Below are 22,242 nucleotides of genomic sequence, written 5' to 3' on the forward strand. Positions count from 1 at the left end.
TCCATTTATGATACACCTACCTGGCCGAACCAAAACTTAACCAAGGCTCTTGTTTCTCTGCCAAAGCCCGGAGGCTCATTCTCTTGGTTCTGTGTGCTGTTGTTTTTCTTCATTCTCTGAAAACCTCAGTGATAAGCCAGGCCTTCCAACTGCCTGGGTGCTGTGGTCAGAGGATGGGGACAGGAGAGGGACATGCCATGTGTCTGGCCCACCAAGAAAATGAATAAGGGGCTCAAAACACAATGGAGACCGAGGGGCGCACAGCAGGTGGACTGAGGGACAAGGTCCGCCTCAGACCCCTCTGTCCCACGTGACTTCCTCAAGAGGGGAACAAACAGGTGGGTCTGGCACAAATGGGTGGGTCTGGCACCTTTATAACCACTCTCTCTGCTAGATGGGGAAACTGAGGCTCAGAGAGGTAAGGGCCAGCTAGGAACTGGGCCACTGGGATTTGACTCTAAGATGTATGTGCTTCCTCTGTCTGTGTTCCAGATGTTCTCAGCTCCTAAACAAGGAACTTTCATAAACATCTGGGAGTTCACACCAGGTGTGTGCATGCCCTCATGCATGTGACCCATGTGTGTTATCATAAGACCATCCAGAGCTGAATCTTCTTGTAACTTCCAATACCCTCCGTACAGCCAGCACTGGGGGCTTGAGCCCCAGACAGTGACATCATTCCTCCAACTCCAGCATCTGCCATCTCCTGACCAACCACCCCCATGAGGGTGGCACTCAGTGTCTGCCACCCTCACACACGGAGACTCATGCAGTCCTCACTGCTGTCAAAGGAAAATGAATCTCAGGACCCCAAACTCACTAAGCCAAAGGGAAAAGTCAAGCTGGGAACTGGGTCATGCAAACCTGGCTTCCATTTTATTTTTCTTTCTTTCTTTCTTTTTCTTTTCTTTTCTTTTTTTTTTTTTCAGACATGGTCTCATGCTGTCACCAGGCTGGAGTGCAGTGGCATGATCTCGGCTCACTGCAGCCTTCGCCTCCAGGGTTCAAGCAATTCCTGTGCCTCAGCCTCCCGAGTAGCTGGGATTACAGGCACACACCACCACGCCTGGCTATATTTTTAGTAGAGATGGGGTTTCACCATGTTGCCCAGGCTGGTCTCGAACTCCTGACCTCAAGTGATCCGCCTGCTTGGGCTTTCCAAAGTGCTGGGATTACAGACATGAGCCAACATACTCGGCCCCATTTTCTTTCTTACTTTTTATTTTTATTTATTTGTTTATTTTGAGACAGAGTCTCGCTCTGTCGCCCAGGCTGGAGTGCAGTGGCGAGATCTCTGCTCACTGCAACCTCCACCTCCCTGGTTGAAGCGATTCTCCTGCTTCACCCTCCCGAGTAGCTGGGACTACAGGCACGTGCCACTACACCCAGCTAATTTTTGTATTTTTAGTAGAAACAGGTTTTCACCATGTTGGCCAGGATGGTCTCAATCTGCTGACCTTGTGATCCGCTCACCTCAGCCTCCCAAAGTGTTGGGATTACAGGTGTGAGCCACTGCGCCCGGTCCCATTTTGTTTCTAAATGAGATAGCTACAAAGATTTAAAAAAAAAAAAAAAGGCTACATACCTCCCTCACAATTTGCCCACAAGGAAATTCCCTGTGAGCCCTGAGATCTTTCCCACGAACCAGTTCTGCTGAATTTCACCCTGACAGCGTCGGTGAATAGCTTATCTTCACAGGCATGGAACAAAGGACAGAAATCAAAGTCATACCTCTGCTCACCTGCAACAAATGCATATCTGATTTCTTCCTTTGCTCTATGTTTATCTTATGTGACAATACAGATTCACTGAGCTCAAGGCATAAGTGACTATTCCCCCGCCTCACATGGAGAATGTATTCAGTGAAAGCCACGAAAGACTCAAAAGAATGCAATCACTTGCCTCTTATCTACCCATCTTTTTTCTCTTTCTTCCTTTTTCCCCCAATACCCACTCTTTTTTTTTTTTTTTTGAGACAGAGTTTCGCTCTTGTTGCCCAAGTTGGAGTACAATGGCGCGATCTCAGCTCACTGTAACCTCCACCTCCCGGGTTCAAGTGATTCTCTTGCCTCAGCCTCCCAAGTAGCTGGGACTACAGGCACGTGCCACCACGCCCGGCTATTTTTTGTATTTTTAGTAGAGATGCCGTTTCACCATGTTGTCCAGGTTGGTCTCAAACTCTTGACCTCAGGTGATCCTCCCTCCTCGGCCTCCCAAAGTACTGGGATTACAGGCGTAAGCCACCACACCCGGCCCAATACCCCTCTTTTCCCTTTAAATATTGAAGTCCCCAGACCCATTTAGGAAAAAGCACAGACCACAGATTTTTTCTGTTTCTGTATTCTTTTCCAACCTTGGAAATAAACCTCTGAAAAGGATTGACATTTACCTTAGTCATTTTCTTTGATTTGCATTGGAAAGGGGACCCCTCTGCCAGACACTTGGTGTGCATTATATAATTTAATCTTTGCCATAACCCAGCAAGGAGTGTTAATTTTCCCATTTTACAGTTGGGTAAACCGAGGCTCAGAGCTACAAACAGACTTGTCCAGGCTCCCCACTGTCGTATCAAGTGGTCTCCTATTCAGAAGGAGACCCTGGGAGGAAGAAGAGAGACCATGGATGGCAGCTTCTGAATGCCCACTGCCCTTTGCAGTTGGCACCTCCTGGACCCCCACTCCTTCTAGGCCTTTACCAAATCCTTTGGAAGCTGAATGAGCTCTGCCCACAGGGAGCAGTGCCCAGGGGGGTCCACTCCACAGCATTTGGAGGCCAGGTGTGCTGGGAAGTAGGGGGCGTTTAGGGTCAGACAGTCCTGGCTTTGCCACCTTTAACTTTTTTTTTTTCTTTTTGAGACAGAGTCTCACTCTGTTGCCCTTGCTGGAGTGCAGTGGTGCAATCTTCCCTCACTGCAACCTCCACCTCCCAGGTTCAAGCAACTCTTGTGCCTCAGTCTCCTGAGTAGCTGGGATTATAGGCATGTGCCACTACTCCCATCTAATTTTTTTTTTTTTTTTTGAGACAGAGTCTCTGTCGCCCAGGTTGGAGTTCAGTGGCATGATCTCGGCTCACTGCAGCCTCTGCTTCCTGGGTTCAAGCAATTCTCCTGTCTCAGCCTCCCAAGTAGCTGGGACTACAGCTGCGCACCACCATGCCCGGCTAATTTTTGTATTTTTAGTCGAGACAGGGTTTTACCATGTTGGCCAGGATGGTCTTGATCTCCTGACCTTGTGATCCGCCCGTCTCTGCCTCCGAAAGTGCTGGGATTACAGGCGTGAGCCACTGTGCCTGGCCATCATAATGCTTTATTTATTCTGTCCTGTGCATCATGGCATGGTTCCTAACTTTTTTGTATTTTTAGTAGAGACGGGGTTTCCCTATGTTGGCCAGACTGGTCTCGAAATTCTGGCCTCAAGTGATCTGCCCGTCTTGGCCTCTCAAAGTGCTGTGACTACAGGCGTGCGCCACCGCACCCGGCTTGCCACCTTTAATTGATGTGACCCTCGGGTAGGTATTTTTGCCTCTTGTTTTTGAGACAGAGTCTCACTCTGTCGCCCAGGCTGGAGTGCAGTAGCCCAATCTTGGCTCACTGCAACCTCTGCCTCCCGGGTTCCTGACTTTGGGGACAGAAAGAATGGCTTGAGCAAAGGTATGGAGGTATGCATATGTGGGTGGAGGTAAGGGGGGAGTGGCCCTCCCACCTATGTGGTTCATGAAGAGGCTGATGGCTGCTCAGGAGATGGGAGGGAGGCACTGTCTGGGGCTATGTTAGGAACAGATAAGAAGCAACAGGAAGGGCTGGACTGGGGACCCATGGGGAGAGAGGAGGGTCCTAGAGTCATGCTGCCTGGGTTGAGTCCTGTCTCCCCTACTTACTAGCTGTGTGGCTTGAGGTGGGTTACTTAACTTCTTGGAGCCTCCGTTTCCTCTTCTATAAAATGGGAATAACAACATTAACAGCCTCCCGAGGCCGTTGAATGAGTTGAATGTAGTAAGTGTGATGTAAATATTAGCCATTGTTATGTGAGATGTTCAGGGGATAGAGTGACAGGGCTCAATGTGTAGCTGAAGGAGGAGAAAAGAAGGGTTTCGAGGCACCTGGGAACTCCAGAGTCCCCATCATTTCTGGGAGAAATGAGCAGTGCCTTCCTCTCTGCCCAACCCTGACCAGCTGTCCACCCACCTCTCCAGGGCCAGAGGAAGCACCTGTGATCTTGATCACTACTCCCAGACGCTGGGTAGAGGGTTAGCCTGCGCATGCTGGGCGAGGCCCTGTCATTTCCTCCACACTCATCCTCAGAGGAGTTGCGGGTGCCTCAAACGATGTCAGGTGATTTTCTTTTTCCTTTTCTCCCCAACTTCTTGGTCTCCTGCCTCCCTCATGTGGCCCTGGGAGACCATCTGATATTTACTGCTGTTATCTGGCAGCTGGGGCTCAGGCAGCAAGTGACACTTGCAAAGAAATGTCCCTGGCCGGGCGCGGTGGCTCAAGCCTGTAATCCCAGCACTTTGGGAGGCCGAGACGGGTGGATCACGAGGTCAGTAGATCGAGACCATCCTGGCTAACACGGTGAAACCCCGTCTCTACTAAAAAAAATACAAAAAACTAGCCGGGCGAGGTGGTGGGCGCCTGTAGTCCCAGCTACTCAGGAGGCTGAGGCAGGAGAATGGTGTGAACCTGGGAGGTGGAGCTTGCAGTGAGCTGAGATCAGGCCACTGCACTCCAGCCTGGGCGACAGAGCCAGACTCCGTCTCAAAAAAAAAAAAAAAGAAATGTCCCTGACACTCCTATGGGCACCATTCTAGGGCCACCGATGCCCAGCCTGGGCTGGGGAAGCCAGGGGCAACCACTCCTATTCCTGACAACAGTAATTGTTGCAGGATAATTCAGGAATCAGAGAGACCGAGGGGTTGAGGAGGATTTATTATTTAGGTGCACTGGCTCAGTCGGATTCACATTTAAAAAGACCGAGCCCTGAACAAAGAGTTAAGTTATATTTTAAGCATTTCACAGGGTGGGGAGAGATCTGTGCAGGGGGAAAGAAATAAAGACAGTTATTTAATTGAGACATGCATTATATTATTTTTTACTTTTTAAGGAAAGACATGTTTTATGGCTTGAGTGTATCTGTCTAGTGGCCTTGCAGCTGCACAGCTAGAGAAACGGGGTCTTCACTGTGCCTGGGAAAGGAGCAGCAATAAGGCTTCCTAGCCACAAAAAAAACCAGGCAGTTCATTTTTAAGGGACTCCAGTTCTTTTTTTTTTCAGGGAAAATTGTTTTTGTTTGTTTGTTTGTTTGAACACAGAGCTGAGTTTCTGCTTACACATTTTAAAATTTCTTTTAATTCCTGTTCTACAATAACAACAATGACCCTGCACACTCCCTGAGAGTGTTCCTCCACTCTCTTGTTTAACCCAGACCCTGCCACAGGGCATATGGCAAACAGCGTTTGTTAAATGAGTGAATAAAAACTACCAGGAGCCGGGCGCGGTGGCTCACGCCTGTAATCCCAGCACTTTGGGAGGCCGAGGCGGGTGGATCACAAGGTCAGGAGATCGAGACCACGGTGAAACCCCGTCTCTACTAAAAATACAAAAAATTAGCCGGGCGCGGTTGTGGGCGCCTGTAGTCCCAGCTACTCGGGAGGCTGAGGCAGGAGAATGGCGTGAACCCGGGAGGCGGAGCTTGCAGTGAGCCGAGATCGCGCCACTGCACTCCAGCCTGGGCGACAGAGCGAGACTCCGTCTCAAAAAAAAAAAAAAAAAAAAAAAAACTACCAGGGATGGGCCCACCACTGTGCTAAGTACTCAACCAACATTTGCACATTTTTTCATATTGAATTCCTATAACCAGCCCGTGATGTGAGTATTATCCCCATTTCACAGATGAGGAAACTGAGGCTCAGTTGCTCAAGGCCTCTCAGCTAGCCAACAGCAGGTCCAGGCTTCCTACCTCAGTCTCTGCCACGCCAGAGAGCTCCGTTTCACCATCCCCACCCACACTATTACACACCCACGGAGAAGCTTAGCTAAGAGATGTGGGGTAACAAACTGTGCTGTGAACCAGGAGGCCCAGGGGCTAAACTTACTTCCAGGGCACACTTGCTGTGTGACCTTGAGCAAATCACAGACCCTCTGTAAGTTTCTGTTGCCTCGATGAAGACAGGAAGATGGCTGGCCTAGTTTGCCCCACAATAATTTATCTGTGGTGTGGTCCTGGGGAATTTGCACTTGTACATGGCAAAAAACCCACAGCCATGAGACTGGCACTTCCCACGGCTGCTGGGATCTTCTCTCTCCAGCTGCTCCCCTGGCAGTGGCTGCAGAGGCTGGAGCCTGGAGCCTGGAGCCTGGGCCAAACACATGCTCTGTGTCAGTAGAACTGGCTCATCCAGCATCTCCTGACCTGCCCCCAAAACCCCAGAAGGTCCCCCGCTCACCTGCAGACGTCAAGCTGAGTCAAGGTGCCCAGCACACACACGGCATGGGTGGGCTGCTCTGGGGTCACACGGATCAATGTCCCCTGGGCCATTGTCTGGTTAGCTGGTCCCTCTGGCTGTAGGAAGCCCCCGGGCTGGTTCCTTTATACCGCCCAGCGGAGGCCATGAGTCAGCACCTGCGGTCTGTGGCCCAGAGGCTCAACCCCTCCCCACTCAGGTCAGGGGTGTGGGCTCTCAAAATCTCCTCTGCCCTGGGGCTGCCCCTTGGACCTCTAGGTGGGTGTCAATGCTGGTACCAGTGGCAGGGTGGCTCTGTCAGTTTCCTGAGAAGGATGGATGGCTCAGAAAGCGTGGGGTGGAGTCCAGGCTGAGGGGTTGGGTCCCAGTCCTACGTGCCCGTAGCCCCATCCCTGCCTGGAGGCCCTGAACACCTTGATCTATCCAATCTCACCTATGTCAAACAGGGGTATCAGAAAGGAGAAGGTGGGAAAAGCAGGGAGATTTTAGGTAAGCGATCATAGGCCAGGCTACACGTTCAAAGAGCAACCAGGCTTGGGACAAGTCTCTCCACCTGGGCCACCCACATGACAGCTCACATTCTTGGTATTTTCTCTACGCCAGGCATGTTTTCCTGCACCACATGGAATAGCTCATTAAGACAAACTTGTGAACTAGGTAGTACCATTATCCCCTTATTTCACCCTCATAGTAGCCCTCTGAGGTTGGTGCCATTATTGTACCCATTTTACAGATGAGAAAATGGAGGTCCAGAGCACTTCCACAGCTCGAGAGTGGTAGGGCCAGAATTGGAACCAAAGGTGTCCAGTTCCAGAGTGTGACATTCATTAGCTGCCTGTCTGTATGACACGTGCTTTCCAGACTGTATCACAGCTACATCTCGCTACAAGATATAGATGGGCTTATTATTACAATCCATTTTACAGAAGGAAAATTGAGGCTCAGAGAGTAAAAGTGACTAGCTCTTGCCCAAAGTGCCAGAGCCAGCATGCAGTAGAGCTGGGAGGAGATGAGCTTCCTGGCGTGGAAGCTGATGTTCTCTGCATGCTCCAGGATACCTGCCTCTTGCCAGGGCCTCTGGCTGTCAGATCAGACAGTGCAGGTGTGGGCCACGCCTGCCAGGGGGACGCCCATTCGGCCACAGAGATGTGGCTGCACCTGGGCCGTTGGTACCAGGCGCTACCTTTAATAAGGCAATTGGCGGGTGGCAGACGGGTCTCAACAAGGAGCACTCAGAGGATGCATGCATGGGGGTCTGGCGTGAACATAGAGCGTTCGGCAGGTTGGATATTTTGTGTTCATTTCTGTTTGCTTGCTTTGGCTTTGAAGCAAAGAATTTGCCTCATTAATTCAGAGCCAGGCTGTGGAATCAAGCAGGCTTTAGTTCAAATCCTGCCCCATGTCAACATCCCCGTGGAGTGGGTCCTATCAGGATGCCCATGTGTAGATGGGCCACAAAGACTTAGAGAGATTGAGTGAGACCCCCAAGGTGTCACAAGCCCTACAGTGGGGATCTGAATTCAGACCACCTTCTCTAGGCTCAAAGCTTATCTTCTGTACCAGCAGATGATGACGTGGCCAGGTCTGACGTTCTGACGCATCTACGTGACTGCCTGCACACAGTAAGTCTTAATAAACCCGATTTCTCTGGCTGACCGCATGATTAGAACTAGTTTGAGTTTCTACTGGAAAGTGGCAGGAGGGAGCTGCCCGTTGTTAAGAGTTGGGAGGGCCCTTAGAGAACACCCAATCCAGTCCTTGTTCTGCAGAAGGGGAGACTGAGGCACAGAAAGGGGGTGGGACCCGCCCACGGTCACGCAGCACATCAGTGAGAGGGCTGGCCTCTACCCCAAGTCTTAGGTCTCCTGAGGTTGTTTTCTTCTGTTTCTTCTTTGCTTTCTTATTTTCTTCAGCAGTTTGGGGTTTAAATTTGCTGTGAATGAGCCATAGAGGACAAGCCCCAAAGCAGTTTTGTTAATTCAACAAATACTTATTGCCTGCTGATGGCCAGACACTGTTCCAGGCACTGTGGATATGCTGTGAACAAAACGGACAAAAATCCTGCCTTCATAGAACCTTTTTGTTTGTTTTTGTTGGGAGAGAGACAGCCAGTAAGCAATAAATGCAATAAGTGAATTCTATCGTATGTTAGTAGGGTAGAAATAGGAACAATGACAGGATAAGGGCCACTAGGAACACAGGGCAAGGGGCTAATGCAATTTCAAGTAGGGTGGCCAGAGAAGGTGACGTTTGAGCCAAGACTTGAGTGCCAATGTGGAAAACTGGAGGGAGAATGTTCCAGGTCAAGAGAACAGCCAGTGCAGTCGGTGCAAAGGCCCTGAGGCAGGGACATGCCTGGCGGGTTCAAGAAAGAGTAAAGAGGCCAGTGTGGCTGAAATGCAGTGAGGGAGGGGGGAGAGCAGCCCGGGGCGGGGGTGTGATCATAAGGGCCTTTCAGGCATCCTAAGAACTTTGGCCTCTGCTCCAAGTAACGTGGGGAGCCTGGAGTCATTTTGAGCAGAGGAGGACGACCGCGAACCGACTTGCTTGAACGTGATCACTCTGGCTGTGATGTCAGAACAGACTGTAGGGGATCCGCGAAGAGGCCAGGAGACCTGTGAAGTGGCCACTGCAGACAGGCCGGTGACAGACGGTGGGGCTCAGGCCAGGGTGGTTGCCATGGAGGAGGGGAGGATGGGTCAGGTTCTGGACATTTTGTGATGCAATACAGCCAACAGGAGGTGCAGATGGACTGGATGAGGGGTGTTAAGAAAGAGAGAAGAATGGAGGCCGCCGCCGCAATTTGGAGCCTGAGGCCCTGGAGGGATGGGACTGCTCGCAGCTGGGCAGGGAAGGCTGAGGGAGGGGTGGGGGTGGGCACAGTGGAGATCAGGAGTTTGGTCCTGGCTTTGCCAAGTGTGATTTAGTGTGATGATGCCCTGTAGGATGTTTGAACACATGATTCTGGAGCTTAAGAGACAGGACCAGGCTGGAAAGCATACAACTGTGAGATGTCAACATCTCCAGCTCCCCTAGGGAATGAGTGTGGATGGGGAAGAGAGAAGGCCGAGGGATGAGCCCTGGGGTCCTCCACCAGAGACTCAGGGGAGTGATGAGAGAGAGGAGGAGCAAACGAGAGTACATGTTATTTGCAATTACACAGGGAGCAACGCAAAACTAGGTTTGTAACACACACGCACACACACACACACACATTCTCACACTCAGGGAAAACGGCTGCACTTTGGAAGCAAAGCCTCTTTGTAGAAACACACTTGGTCACTCACAGCAGAACAAGGGCCATGGGCTCTGTGATAGGCAGGGCTGAGGGCAGGAGCCGAGGGCAGTGGAATAAGAGGCCAACAGACATGGGGCTGGGGCATGCCCCACCTGTGCCTGCAGCTCCGGCTGCATCCTGACATGGCTGCTCCCCTGCTGATGGACATGGGGGCTGTTTGCAAATTTTCAGTGTCATAAACCACGTAGCCATGCATCCCTTGTGCCCGTGTCTGTCGTTATTTGCACGGATGTTATAGATTCATCTTTGCCCCTCTAGTTTTTTAGCAGGACGCTTCATTCTGTTTCTGAGATTTGCCACACCTTGTGTTTAAATGCCCGTCTCCCAACTAGCCTGAGAGCAAGGCCGGTGCCTAGACTTGTCACTCAACACTGGTGGCTTAACACCATGGCTGTTTGTGTTCCCAGCACCCAGCCCAGTACTTGACCCAGACAGGATCCTGTGAAGATCCCTGAGAACCTGGCCTGGCTGTTTCTTTTGCCGATGGCATTAACCCTTTCAGAGCCCAAAGGGGACCTCTGGGGTTGGGGAGTGAACTCTCTTACACATGGTGACTGGCTCAGAACCCAGGCCACAAACCTGGGAGGAAGAGGCCTCTCTTCCTGTTGAAAGGCAGAATCACCAGCCCAACTCACACAGAGGAAGCAAAGGTGTTCTGGGAGTTGCCCAATACCCTCTAGGCATTTGAGGCCCAGATGGCTGTGGCCATCTGAGCTCCTGTCCCAGAGACTGGCTGGCTAGCCTGCTCCAGGTGATTGCAATGACATCATTTTGGGGGAAAGAATTAGGGTCAGGGGACTCTCCCAGGGGCTCTGAGTCTGGGTATAGTGCAGTGTATTTCTTGCAGCAGATGGCCTAGCTCTTTTGCATTATTCATTCATAAGTACAGTTCATTCCCAGCACTGAGCTATTCATTCAACAAATATTTATCAAATGGCTCCTAAGTGTCCGGCCCTCGCTTAGAAGCTAACTTAGGCTTTAACATAAACGTAGAAGCACACAGGGTGATAACAGACCACCATCTATTAACGCCTGCCATGTGTTTACCTGTCACCAGGTCCTTGGGCTCTATTATTTCTAATACTCACTATTAAGTGTGGCAACAGGTACAATCTCATCTCTACAGAAGAGTGAAGTACCAGGCTCAAGGTCACACGGCCTCTAGGAGGGTTTCAAATTTGGCTTTATCCAACATGCTATGCCCTGGTGTATCCCTGACCTATGCCAGGCCCTAACATGCATCATCTTTAATCCTCACAGCAACCTTAACATCTCTCCCCATTGTCCAGATGAGGAAACCGAGTCTCAGAGGAGTTAGGTAACCACTCAGAGATACACAGAAGTGGTGATACTTGCATTTAATTTTGCACAGCCTGACTCCCGAGCCCCTGCATCCTTGTCCACTCTGAGGGCTGCACAGCCGCCCCCAGGCCAGGTCATTTGGCTGATGAGTTCTGAAGTCCCTTCCAACAGAAAGAACCCTGGTCTCTCGGCTTCTCTGAATTCATGACTTCCAGCAGAACACTGGAGCAAGTCTAGATCATCCAGACTGGCTGAAACTAGAAAATCCCTCCTCCTGTGGATCACCTGAAGTCAGGAGTTCGAGACCAGCCTGACCAACATAGTGAAACCCCATCTCTATTAAAAATACAAAAATTAGCTGGGCATAGTGGCGGGCACCTGCAATCCCAGCTACTTGGGAGGCTGAGGCAGGAGAATCACTTGAACCCAGGAGGCAGAGGTTGCAGTGAGATGAGATCGTTCCATTGCACTCCAGCCTGGCCAACAGAGCAAGACTCCATCTCAAAAAAAAAAAAAAAAAAATCCCTGCTCCTGTGAAGTGTTCATCCCAGAGCCCCCTGCCTGCTGTGTATATTGCAGGGGCAGTCTTTTCTCCTCTCTGTTCACACAGCTCTTCCCTGTCCCCAGCATCTCTCCTTTCTCTCCCTCGCAGAATCCTCCTAGGTTCTGGAAGGATTCATGGGCACACAAGGGCAAAATCACGACTCTAACATGTGCCGGCCCTGCACTGGAGCCCATTCATGTGAACAATACACTAACCCAACGAAAGTCAGTCATTGACAGATGAGCAGCACATTAGGGGCATAGACAGGAGATGGAGCCCAAATCTGCATCGAAAGCCTGCAACCTTCCACTCTGCCACCTTTGAGAAAAGGAAGGGGACCAGTCAGATGAAGGCAAATGTCTCTGTATTCCCTTTCTGGAACTGGCTCCTACCCAACCCTTGACACCACGTGCTTACGTGTCTTCTCTGGCACCCAGGATTTCTCCTGAGGACCATGATCATGAGAATGTGAGTGACATGAGAGCATGGACTTTGCTTTGCCCACTATCTCCCTAGTGCTTAGGACAGGGCCTGGCACGAGTAGGTAAACAAGAAATACTGTATTTTACTGAATTTATGACACTATTTAAGATACATTCCTTGCTACAGCATCATCTATTGAAAAGACTTTTTCAACACATTGTAATTGAATTGCTTTTGCATCTTTGTCAAAAATTGTACATGTTGGGCATACATGTGTGGGGCTATTTCCAGGTTCTATATTCAGTTCCATTGATCTGTGCCTGTTCCTCCAACAATGACACTATCTTGATTACTGTAGCTGTATGATAAATCTTAAAATTGGGTAGTATATTAGACTCTTCCTGCCTTGCTGCAAAGAAATACCCGAGACTGGGTAATTTATAAAGGAAAGACGTTTCATTGGCTCATGGTTCTGCAGGCTTTACAGGAAACACGGTGCTGGCATCCGCTTGGCTTCCAGTGAAGCCTCAGGGAGCTTTCAGTCATGGTGGAAGGTCAATCTGAGAGCAGACATACTTCACATGATGAAAGCAGGAGCAAGAGAGCGAGCGAGCCTGGGGAGGTGCCACACACTTTTAAATTACCAGATCTCATGAGAACTCACTATCACAAAGACAGCACCAAGCCATGTGTTGGAGTGATCAGACCCAACACCAGGTCGTGGGGGCGACGAAGTCTGGCAGAGTCAAAGGAATCAGAAAAAGACAGGTTTTTTTTGTTTTGTTTTTTGTTTTTTTGAGAGAGTGTCTTGCTCTGTCGCCCAGGCTGGAGTGCAGTGGCACGATCTCCACTCACTGCAAGCTCTGCCTCTCGGGTTCACGCCATTCTCCTGCCTCAGCCTCCCGTGTGGCTGGGACTACAGGCGCCCGCCACTGCGCCCGGCTAATTTTTTTGTATTTTTGGTAGAGATGAGGTTTCACCGTGTTAGCCAGGGTAGTCTTGATCTCCTGACCTCATGATCCACCCGTCTCGGCCTCCCAAAGTGCTGGAAACAGGCGTGAGCCACTGCGCCCGGCCGAAAAAGACAGTTTTGAGAGAGAAAGTAGGATCCAGGGGGCTGTTCCGAGTGTGAAGGCTGTGTAGATCCTCGAGCTCTGGGAACCCACGCTATTTATTGGTGTTCAAACAGGTGGTGAGGATGTGGGGGTTGAAAGGAAACAGTGTATCAAGTCAATGAGAAACATGGCTGCTTAAGATAATGGGAGTGCTAGAAGCAAGGAGCCAGCAAGCCTAGCAGACAAGCAAGACCTGCCTCAGCTTCTCTCCCAACACTCAGCTTTTCTCCCAACATGCCCTCCTTCTGTTTTGTAAAAACCACCACAGCTATCATTATTATTATTAGCATAAGGTGGTCTCTCTTTTTTAAATTAATTAAGGCAATTGCAGGCTGTACAGCCCTTAATTGCCAGTTGGTGATCCAGCTTCATTTTTCTTAGCCCTTATTCAAAATGGAGTCGCTCTGGTTTGAATGCTTCCCACGTATCTCCCCTTTCCCTTTTACAAGAGGACCCTCAATCCTAGGGGTTGCAGAAGGTTGAAGGTCCATCTTCTGTAATTTCTTCATGCTGAATAGGGGTGATGATACTCCTGTCTACCTATTAGTGTCCCTTGTATTCAGGGTAGAAAGGAGTTCAGTCAGAAAGCATTGGTCCATTAAGCATCTATAAACCTTGACGCTCCAGCAGTTTCTCAACATGGCAAGTACTGAGGGAACCTGGTCTATGGTTAGGATCCATGGGCCCTTCCAGTCTCCTGTTCCATGGTTGTACACATCTTGAGGGCACCTACATGGTTTATCTCCTGCAAAAACACAAGCATACCCTCACCCCCATATTAGTAAATCTACTGAAACGAACCAAAAACTTTTGTGGCTGTAGCCGGGAGACATGCCATTGCTGAAGCATTTGTAACTCAGCTTCGGCCTCTTTGGTTAATTACATCGGGGTAAAACTTACCATTGATAAGAAGAAGCAGGCCCCTTCTAACAGAAGGCACAGAGAAAGCAAATTGAGGCTTAAAAGCAATCCTTAAACCTTCCATTTGCACTGTACAGGCGGGTCCACTAGATACTGTGGCTCATGATAGATCTTCAGATGTTTGGTGGACACCCACACAGGCACCTCATTGTCCCCTGGAGAGACACAAGCAAATCCTCTTCCCCATAATATTATCTTTCCTGTGTTCCAGCTTTTTGTATGTGCATCCCTCCACCGTGTATCTTGCCCAGCCTTTTTATTTTCCTTTGTCAGCGGCCATTGCTCCACCCAAACCAGTTTGGCAGTTAGCCAAACAAGAGGAACAGGAGCCGGACGCTCAACAATGACCACTCCTAAAAATGACACCCCAGTCCGGTCCGATCTGTTTGCTGTTGTAATTCTAAAGGTTCTGATTGGCCATTTTTATCTTTTCCTAGTCCTTTTCCTGAGCAATGTCCCATATTTCTCATCATTTGTCTACTATTACTACTATATTGATCCATAGGAATAGATATTTCAGCATCCCATTGTTGCAGTTAAGTCTCTACCCCATAAATTGACAGGAACAGATGTAATGATAGGCTGAAATGTCCCTTCCTGACCATCCGGTCCTTGACATGGTAAAATCAAGGAAGTCTGAAAAAGTTCTGAGGCAGCGCCTACTCCAACAATACCAACGGATGCCTTTTGCTTAGGCCAGTGCTGGGACCATTGATTTATAGCAATAATAGAGACATCAGCTCCAGTATCTACTAGTCCTTCAAAATCTTTTCCCTGAATAGTAACTGTGCAAATAGGTCTTTTGTCAGACACTTGATTAGCCCAATACACAGCTTTTCCTGCTGGATTAGTATTACCAAAGGCTCCTGTTCTTTTCACTGTGCTGCTTCCTAGTTTTATGTAAGGTAACGGCAACAACTGAGCAATTCTTTCTCCTGGGGAGGCAGAACACAGAGTCAAGGAATTAATAACTAATTGAATCTTTCCAGTATAACAAGAGTCAATTATTCCCGTTTGTACAGTAACATCTTTTAAATTTAGACTAGACCTTCCAAGTAATAGACCGACTGTTCCTGAGGGTAAGGGTCCCCTAACTGCCATGGGGACCTTCTTTGGTGGCTCCCCAGGAAGTATGAACTAAAAGATGAGTTACATAGATGCTTACAAAACACAACTGGACATTTTCCATTATTTTGGGATAAACCAAAATAAATTTTAAAGTTTCATTTGCAGATTTCAAAGCTGAAAATGCTTTCAGCAAATTCTTAGACCTTAAGAAAGTGCCATAGATCTTAAGTATATATTGTCCATTGTTTATAAAATCACTTGCCTTTTTGATCTAAAAATTTGAATTCTTGAATTTAATAGGTTTTTCTTCTGGAAAAGTTCTTGGGCATTCAAGTAAAATCAGTACTTTCAGAGTAGTGACCTGCATCACACTGGAGTGACTGCTTTAATTTCTAAATCATCAATTAGTGTAACCCAGGGATACTGATGGCCTTGATACATAATTTAATCTTGTCATTATAGCGTGTGGAAATCAGGCCTTTGTGGGGGCAACATCTGACCCCATTTCTTTTGACCACAATGGTTCTTGCTACAATGTCATAGGCTGTTCGATTATGTTGAAAAAAACAGCAGTGTGATGAAAGCAGAGAAAAAAGAAGCAATCAAAAAATTTTTGATCATAGCTCGTATAGTGGACGTTGTAATGCTGACATGTGAGGAAGGAATCACTGAAACCCGACTTAGTGCAATAAGCACTGATGTATCTATCACATGTCACAACTTGAAGCCCCACCAGGAACTTCCCTGGGGTAGCTCCAACTGCTCCCCAAATGCAAATTATCTCATAAAAACAAACTAATAATCTGTATATAAGAGACACAACCATAATTTTCTTCAAGTTTTCCATTGATGTCATCTGTTTTTTCCATTATATAATGCATAGCAAACTTAAGAGATATCCTTTATCCCACTGAGGCGCATAGTGCTTAAGACAATGGTTGCTTTTACAAAAAGAGAATAAAGAAATCCACCATCTCTGCCATAAATCTGTGAGTCAAGGATGGAATAACATATTCTCTGCCTGCCTGGTGCCCGGTCTCACTTGGGCTTCGCAAGGGGGCTGCACATCCTACCTTCGTCACTGGAGTGGCTCGGACCTACGCCTGCACCTGAGAAGCCTGGGGTCTCAGGCCGGCAACTGGAGCAGCGGTGCTGATGCCAGCAGCCGTCCCTGGGTCAGACCCCGAGGCCCGAGGGACTGCAGCGCCGCCCGAAGGGAAACTCTGCGAGGGCCATTGGAGGCTGCAATAGGCGGGGAAGGCAGCCAGGCTGCTGCGCCAAGTGAGTTAGCCGCAGCAGGACTGCCACAGCCACTTGTGCATTTGCTGGGAGTACTCGTGGGCGCCCAGCTGTGCCGGTCTCTCCCACGGCGCGGCGGCTTTGGGCCCTTGGCTGCTCCGCCTGCTCCTGCAGCCCGGCACTGGAGCTGGAGGCTGCCTCCCTGCGCCTCCCGAGCTCGCGGGGCCGCTCCGACGTGTCAGCAGCAGCGGCTGAGAGAGGCCTGCGGCCTTGGGCCAGCCTGGGGGCTGCCGCGGGGCCATGGGATGGCCGCGGCAGAAGGTCCCGCAGCGAAGGGACGGGCTCCTGGTCCCCTCTGCCCTCCCCGCGCCCGGGAGGGTGGCCTTGGGCTCCCTCTCCCCCAACCATCGTCACCCCAGCAGCAACCCCCCGCGGCACCTGTGACTGCTCCATCTTTATATGCCCTTTTAAAATCTCTTCCAATTCTCATCCATTCATGCAACTCTATAGTACCCTGTTTCGGGAACAATGGGCAAAACTGCTTTACCATACTAAAAAAGTGATAGCAAACTCTTGAGTACTTCTACGCCCCCACTTCATAACAAATGCTTTAAAAAACTTAAATAAGCAGAATGTCTGCTTTCACTTTGTCTCATTGTTACCCTGGTTCTTCCAAGCGCTCAGCTTTCCCGCAGAGGTTCTTTTAGACGTCCTCAGGTGTCCTTTGACAATGTATCCTCTGCTTTCACACACTCTGGCGTTCCTTCACCGGGGTCTTTGTCGTCCCATGTTGGGTGCCAGGAACGTTTGGGGTGATCAGACCCAACACCAGGTTGTGGGGGCGATGAAGTCCCCCAGAGTCAGAGTAATGAGAAAAAGACAGTTTGACAGAGAAAGTGGGACCAGGGGGCCATTGCGAGTTTGGAGGCTTCAAAGGCCCCGAGCTCTGGGAGCCCATGCTATTTATTGGTGCTCAAACAAAGAGGTGGTGAGGATGTGGGTGTTGAAAGGAAACAGTGTATCAAGTGAATGAGAAACATACGGCTTCTTGAGATAATGGGAGTGCTAGAAGCAAGGAGCCAGCAAGTCTAGCAGACATGCAAGCCCTGCCTCAGCTTCTCTCCCAACACACAGCTTTTCTCCCAACACCATGAGGGATCTGCTCCCATGATCCAAACACCTCTCACCAGGCCCCACATCCAGCATTGGGGATTACAGCTCAACAGGAGGTTTGGGCAGGGATAAATATCCAAACTATATCTATAGACAAATTGCTTCTACTTTATTCTTCTTCAAAATTGTCTTAGCTATTATAGTTCCTTTGGCTTTCCATATAATGCTAGAATAAACCTGCCTATATCTTCAAAAACATCTTGCTAAGATTTTGATAGCAATTGCATTAAATCTATATATCAATTTGAGGAAGATTGACGTCTTTACTATGTTGAGTCTTTCAATTCATGAACATGGTATGTGTCTCTATTGAGATGCTTTTTAGATTTCTTTCATCAGTCTTTTGTAGCTTTCAACATGTAAATCTCTTACATGTTTTGTTAGATTTAAACCTAACAATTTTTTTGGAGTGATTATAAACAGTATTGTATTTTTAGTTTCTTTCTTTTTTTTTTTATTTTTGAGAAGGACTCTTGTTGCCCAGGCTGGAGTGCAGTGGTGTGATCTCGGCTCACTGCAACCTCTGCCTCCTGGGTTCAAGTGATTCTCCTGCCTCAGCCTCCTGAGTAGCTGGGATTACAGGCACTTGCCATCATGCCCAGCTAATTTTTTTTTTTTTTTTTTTTTTTTGAGACGGAGTCTCGCTGTGTCACCCAGGCTGGAGTGCAGTGGTGCGATCTCGGCTCACTGCAAGCTCCGCCTCCCGGGTTTACGCCATTCTCCTGCCTCAGCCTCCGAGTAGCTGGGACTACAGGCGCCCGCCACCACGCCCGGCTAGTTTTTTGTATTTTTAGTAGAGACGGGGTTTCACCATGTTAGCCAGGATGGTCTTGATCTCCTGACTTCGTGATCCACCCGCCTCGGCCTCCCAAAGTACTGGGATTACAGGCTTGAGCCACCGCGCCCGGCCTAATTTTTTTTTTTTTGAGACAGAGTTTCATTCTTGTTGCCTGAGTTGGATTGCAATGGCATGATCTTGGCTCACTGCAGCCTCCACCTTCCGAGTTCAAGCAATTCTCCTGCCTTAGCCTCCCAAGTAGCTGGGATTATAGGCACCTGCCACCACACATGGCTAATTTTTGTATTTTTAGTAGAGACAGGGTTTCATGATGTTGGCCGCCAGGGATTTTAATGGGAATTTAGACCCAAGCTGGCTCAATGTCCAAGACTTTTCCTCCACTACTGGGCAGCTGGATGTGAAGAGCCCATAGCAACTATGTGAGAGAGGCTTTCTTGGTGCTGGTGACAACTGGTATCTGGTCCAGCCAGTGGAGAATAGGCTCAGAATCTGCTTCCCTCCCTGGTGAAAGGAGGCTTCCCCATCTTGGCAGAGACTAAGTCAAAGGATAAATTTCTTCTATTTTGGGGGGAAACAACCAGCTCATTATTTGGGAGTTTGAAGAAGACTTCTCTCCCTGACAATGTTCAAGGATCTTACCCTACCCACTGGAGGAGACTCAAAATGCCACCAGCTTTGGAACTTTGCTTCCTGTTGATGGAAACCTCACAAAGGAGACCTCATATTTTGCAGGGTAGAATTAGTGAGTTCCATAGTTTCTTTTTAAAAAGTTTAGAAACCATTTCCCCCTCCTTACTATAAGTGGATGATAAGAAAAATGGTGGTGGAGGGGGATATGAGTTGAAGGGAATACAAAATAAAAATATTACCTGGTTTCAATCAAATAGTCATTTCCAGCACATAATTTTATTTCCTTCCATTTTTAACAGAATTTTTTATTTCATATCTTACAGATTATTTATTTTTTATTTTTTTTGGAGACAGAGTCTTGCTCTGTCGCCCAGGCTGTAGTGCAGTGGCACGATCTTGGCTCACTGCAACCTCTGCCTCCTGGGTTCAAGCTATTCTACTGCCTCAACCTCCCAAGTAGCTGGGATTACAGATGCCCATCACCATGCCTGGCTAATTTTTGTATTTTTAGTAGAGACGAGGTTTTACCATGTTGGCCAGGCTGGTCTCAAACTCCTGACCTCAGTTGATCCACCCACCTCAGCTTCCCAAAGTGCTGGGATTACAGGCGTGAGCCACCTTGCATGGCCTTATACACTTTAAATGTATATAATTTTTATTTGCCAATCATACCTCAAGAAAGCTGGAAAAAATAAATCAGTATTGCTACTATTAATAATAGTTTTGAAACAGTAATTGCTGGCTCGCACCTGTAATCCCAGCACTTTGGGAGGCTGAGGTGGGTGGAGCACCTTAGGTCAGGGGTTCGAGACCAACCTGGCCAACATGGTGAAACCCCATCTCTACTAAAAATACAAAAATTAGCCTGTGTGGTGGCATGCACTTGTAATCCCAGCTACTCAGGAGGCTGAGGAAGGAGAATCCCTTGAACCTGGGAGGTGGAGGTTGCAGTGAGCCGAGATTGCACTACTGCACTCCAGCCTGGGAGACAGAGTAAGATTCCACCTCAGAAAAAATGAATAAATAAAAAAAGTGTATGTTTTGTTATACACATGCATTGTGAAATAATTATTACAATCAAGCTGACATATCCATCACCTCACATAGTTACATGTGTTACTGTGTGTGTGTGTGAACACCTGAGAGCTAATCTCTTAACAAATTTCAAGTATAAGATACATTATTATTAACCATAGTCACCATGCTATATATTAGCTTTCCAGAATTTATTCATCTTGTAATGGAAAGTTTTACCTTGACTAACATCTCCCATCTTCTCCTACCCCCATCCCCAGTAACCGCCATTTCTCGTCTCTGTTGCTGAGTTCAACTTTTTAAAGATGCCAGTTATAAGTAAGAATGTGCAGCATTTGTTTTTATGTGCCTAGCTTATTTCACCTGGATAATGTCCTTCCAGTTTCATCCATGTTGTCTCAAATGGCAGGGTTTTCTCCTTTTTTCAAAGGCTGAATAATATTCCTCTGGGTGTGTGTGTCGTGTGTGTGTATCACATTTTCTTTATCCAATCATCTGTTGATAGACACCTAGGTTATTTCCATGTCTTGGCTACTTTTTTTTTTTTTTGAGATGGAGTCTCGCACTGTCGCCCTGGCTGGAGTGCAATGGTGAGATTTCGACTCACTGCAACCTCCGCTTCCACACCTGGCTAATTTTTGTATTTTTAGTAGAGATGGGGTTTCACTATGTTGGCCAGGATGGTCTCGAACTCCTAACCTCAAGTGATCTGCCCGCCCAGACCTCCCAAAGTGCTGGGATTACAGGCATGAGCCACCACACTTGACCTTCTCTCTTTTTCCCTACTTTAAAAACTTAAAAGATGCAGTCAAAGCAAATCATGCCTAATTTGATCAATTTCCATAGGTAACGATTACTACAACCACCGTCACTTAGACCACTTCTACTTTCTTGTTTAGCTCTTTGTCATTTCATGGATGATTTTCTTTTGTAGTCATATTTTTTCACTTAACATAAAAGGTATTTGTCACACTACCATAAAGACCTCAGAGGTTTCATATGTTGCATCAAATGGAGGTACTGCAATTTTCCCACTCATTCCCACAGGTTTCTAACATTTTGACCAGCTCGATTCTGATTTTTTGCTATTAAGCATCCCTAATAAATATTTGTGTCTGATTAGAGTTACTTCTTTGTTTATTTTCCTAGAGATTGAACTCCTGATATTTGAAACTCTTTTCCAAAGGACGATATCAAACCCCATCTCTGTATTTAACACTCAAGGCTGCTCACTTCACCCTGGGCTGTCCAGAAACTTTCTTTTTTGTTTCTGTTTCTGCTATTTTGATCGTGGTGTTTTATGTTCATTTACTGCCTAATGAGATTAACAAATGTTCCTGGTATTTGTCATCAAGTTGTTGATGTTGCAGTTGCTCTTGTTATATGAGAGCAATATTGGTCAGGAGAGATGTTGGCAGGGCTGGGGCAGTGGTGAGGGGCTAGAAGTGGGAGATGGTTGGTGCCGACGCCGGGAAACTGGAGCGCTGCAGGCAGTTTGCAACCTCTCAGATTCATCACTTTACTTTTTCTGGTTAGGACTGTGATCGTATCCTTCCAACGGCAAATTGAAGGTTGAACCTGGAGCTATGTTCACGTAACATTGCCACAAAACTTGTACCTTGGGCTGGTTTGAAATAACTCTGACGCCTCACATTCTCCTCTGTCAGGCTTGAGTGATTCTCTTTTCCAAAATTTATTTGTTCTGTGATTCACACTCAGCAGAAGTCATGAGGTAGGGCTGGATCGTGCTGTCCCAAGGGTGTTGGCAGAGCTGCCTGTTTAGTTGGTGGTTAGTTCTTCTCTTCCCAGGTGCCCCAGACTTCACCAAGCTTTCCTTCTTGCTAAGCAGAGTTGCCCAGGCATCTTCACCTGCCTTTAGAATGGTTTAGAATGAACATGCCTCTTGGTCCTATAGTCCGGGACCCAGAAACCATGATGGAGAAGAGTTAGGCATGGGGTTGCTATATCTCCTCTTACTTTAGTGCTCTCATCCTATTTTTCACTAATCAGGGCCTCAAATGGCTATAACACACTATTTGTGCACCCCTCCTCCATTCAATTTCTTCGGCACTCATGTGCCAGGCCCTCTTTCCAGGTCTCAAGAAATTCAGGCCTCAATTTTTCTGGAATGTTCTGATTTCAAATATGCTGCCCCCAAATAATATTTCCTCAGGTACCTTTGTGCAGAGAATGGTAGGTCCTAATGTTCATGTTCCCAGCCAGTGACATTGACTTT

General features: G+C 48.0%; 1 protein-coding gene and 1 pseudogene across 3 annotated transcripts in view; both read right to left on the reverse strand.

The window, feature by feature from the left end:
- PADI4 (peptidyl arginine deiminase 4) overlaps positions 1-6,559 on the reverse strand; it is a 53,336-nt gene extending 46,777 nt beyond the window's left edge. For all 3 annotated transcript variants that reach the window (XM_005544637.4, XM_065529085.1, XM_074018634.1), the window contains exon 1: positions 6,442-6,559. In XM_005544637.4, the coding sequence (XP_005544694.3) occupies positions 6,442-6,533 (92 nt within the window). In that variant the 5' untranslated portion in view covers positions 6,534-6,559. The remainder of the gene's footprint in view (positions 1-6,441) is intronic.
- An 8,975-nt stretch (positions 6,560-15,534) lies between these two features.
- LOC102132843 (protein FAM8A1 pseudogene) lies at positions 15,535-16,777 on the reverse strand (annotated as a pseudogene).
- Positions 16,778-22,242: the final 5,465 nt, after the last annotated feature.

Source organism: Macaca fascicularis, chromosome 1 (genome assembly GCF_037993035.2).
Source record: "Macaca fascicularis isolate 582-1 chromosome 1, T2T-MFA8v1.1".
Lineage (NCBI taxonomy): Eukaryota > Metazoa > Chordata > Mammalia > Primates > Cercopithecidae > Macaca > Macaca fascicularis.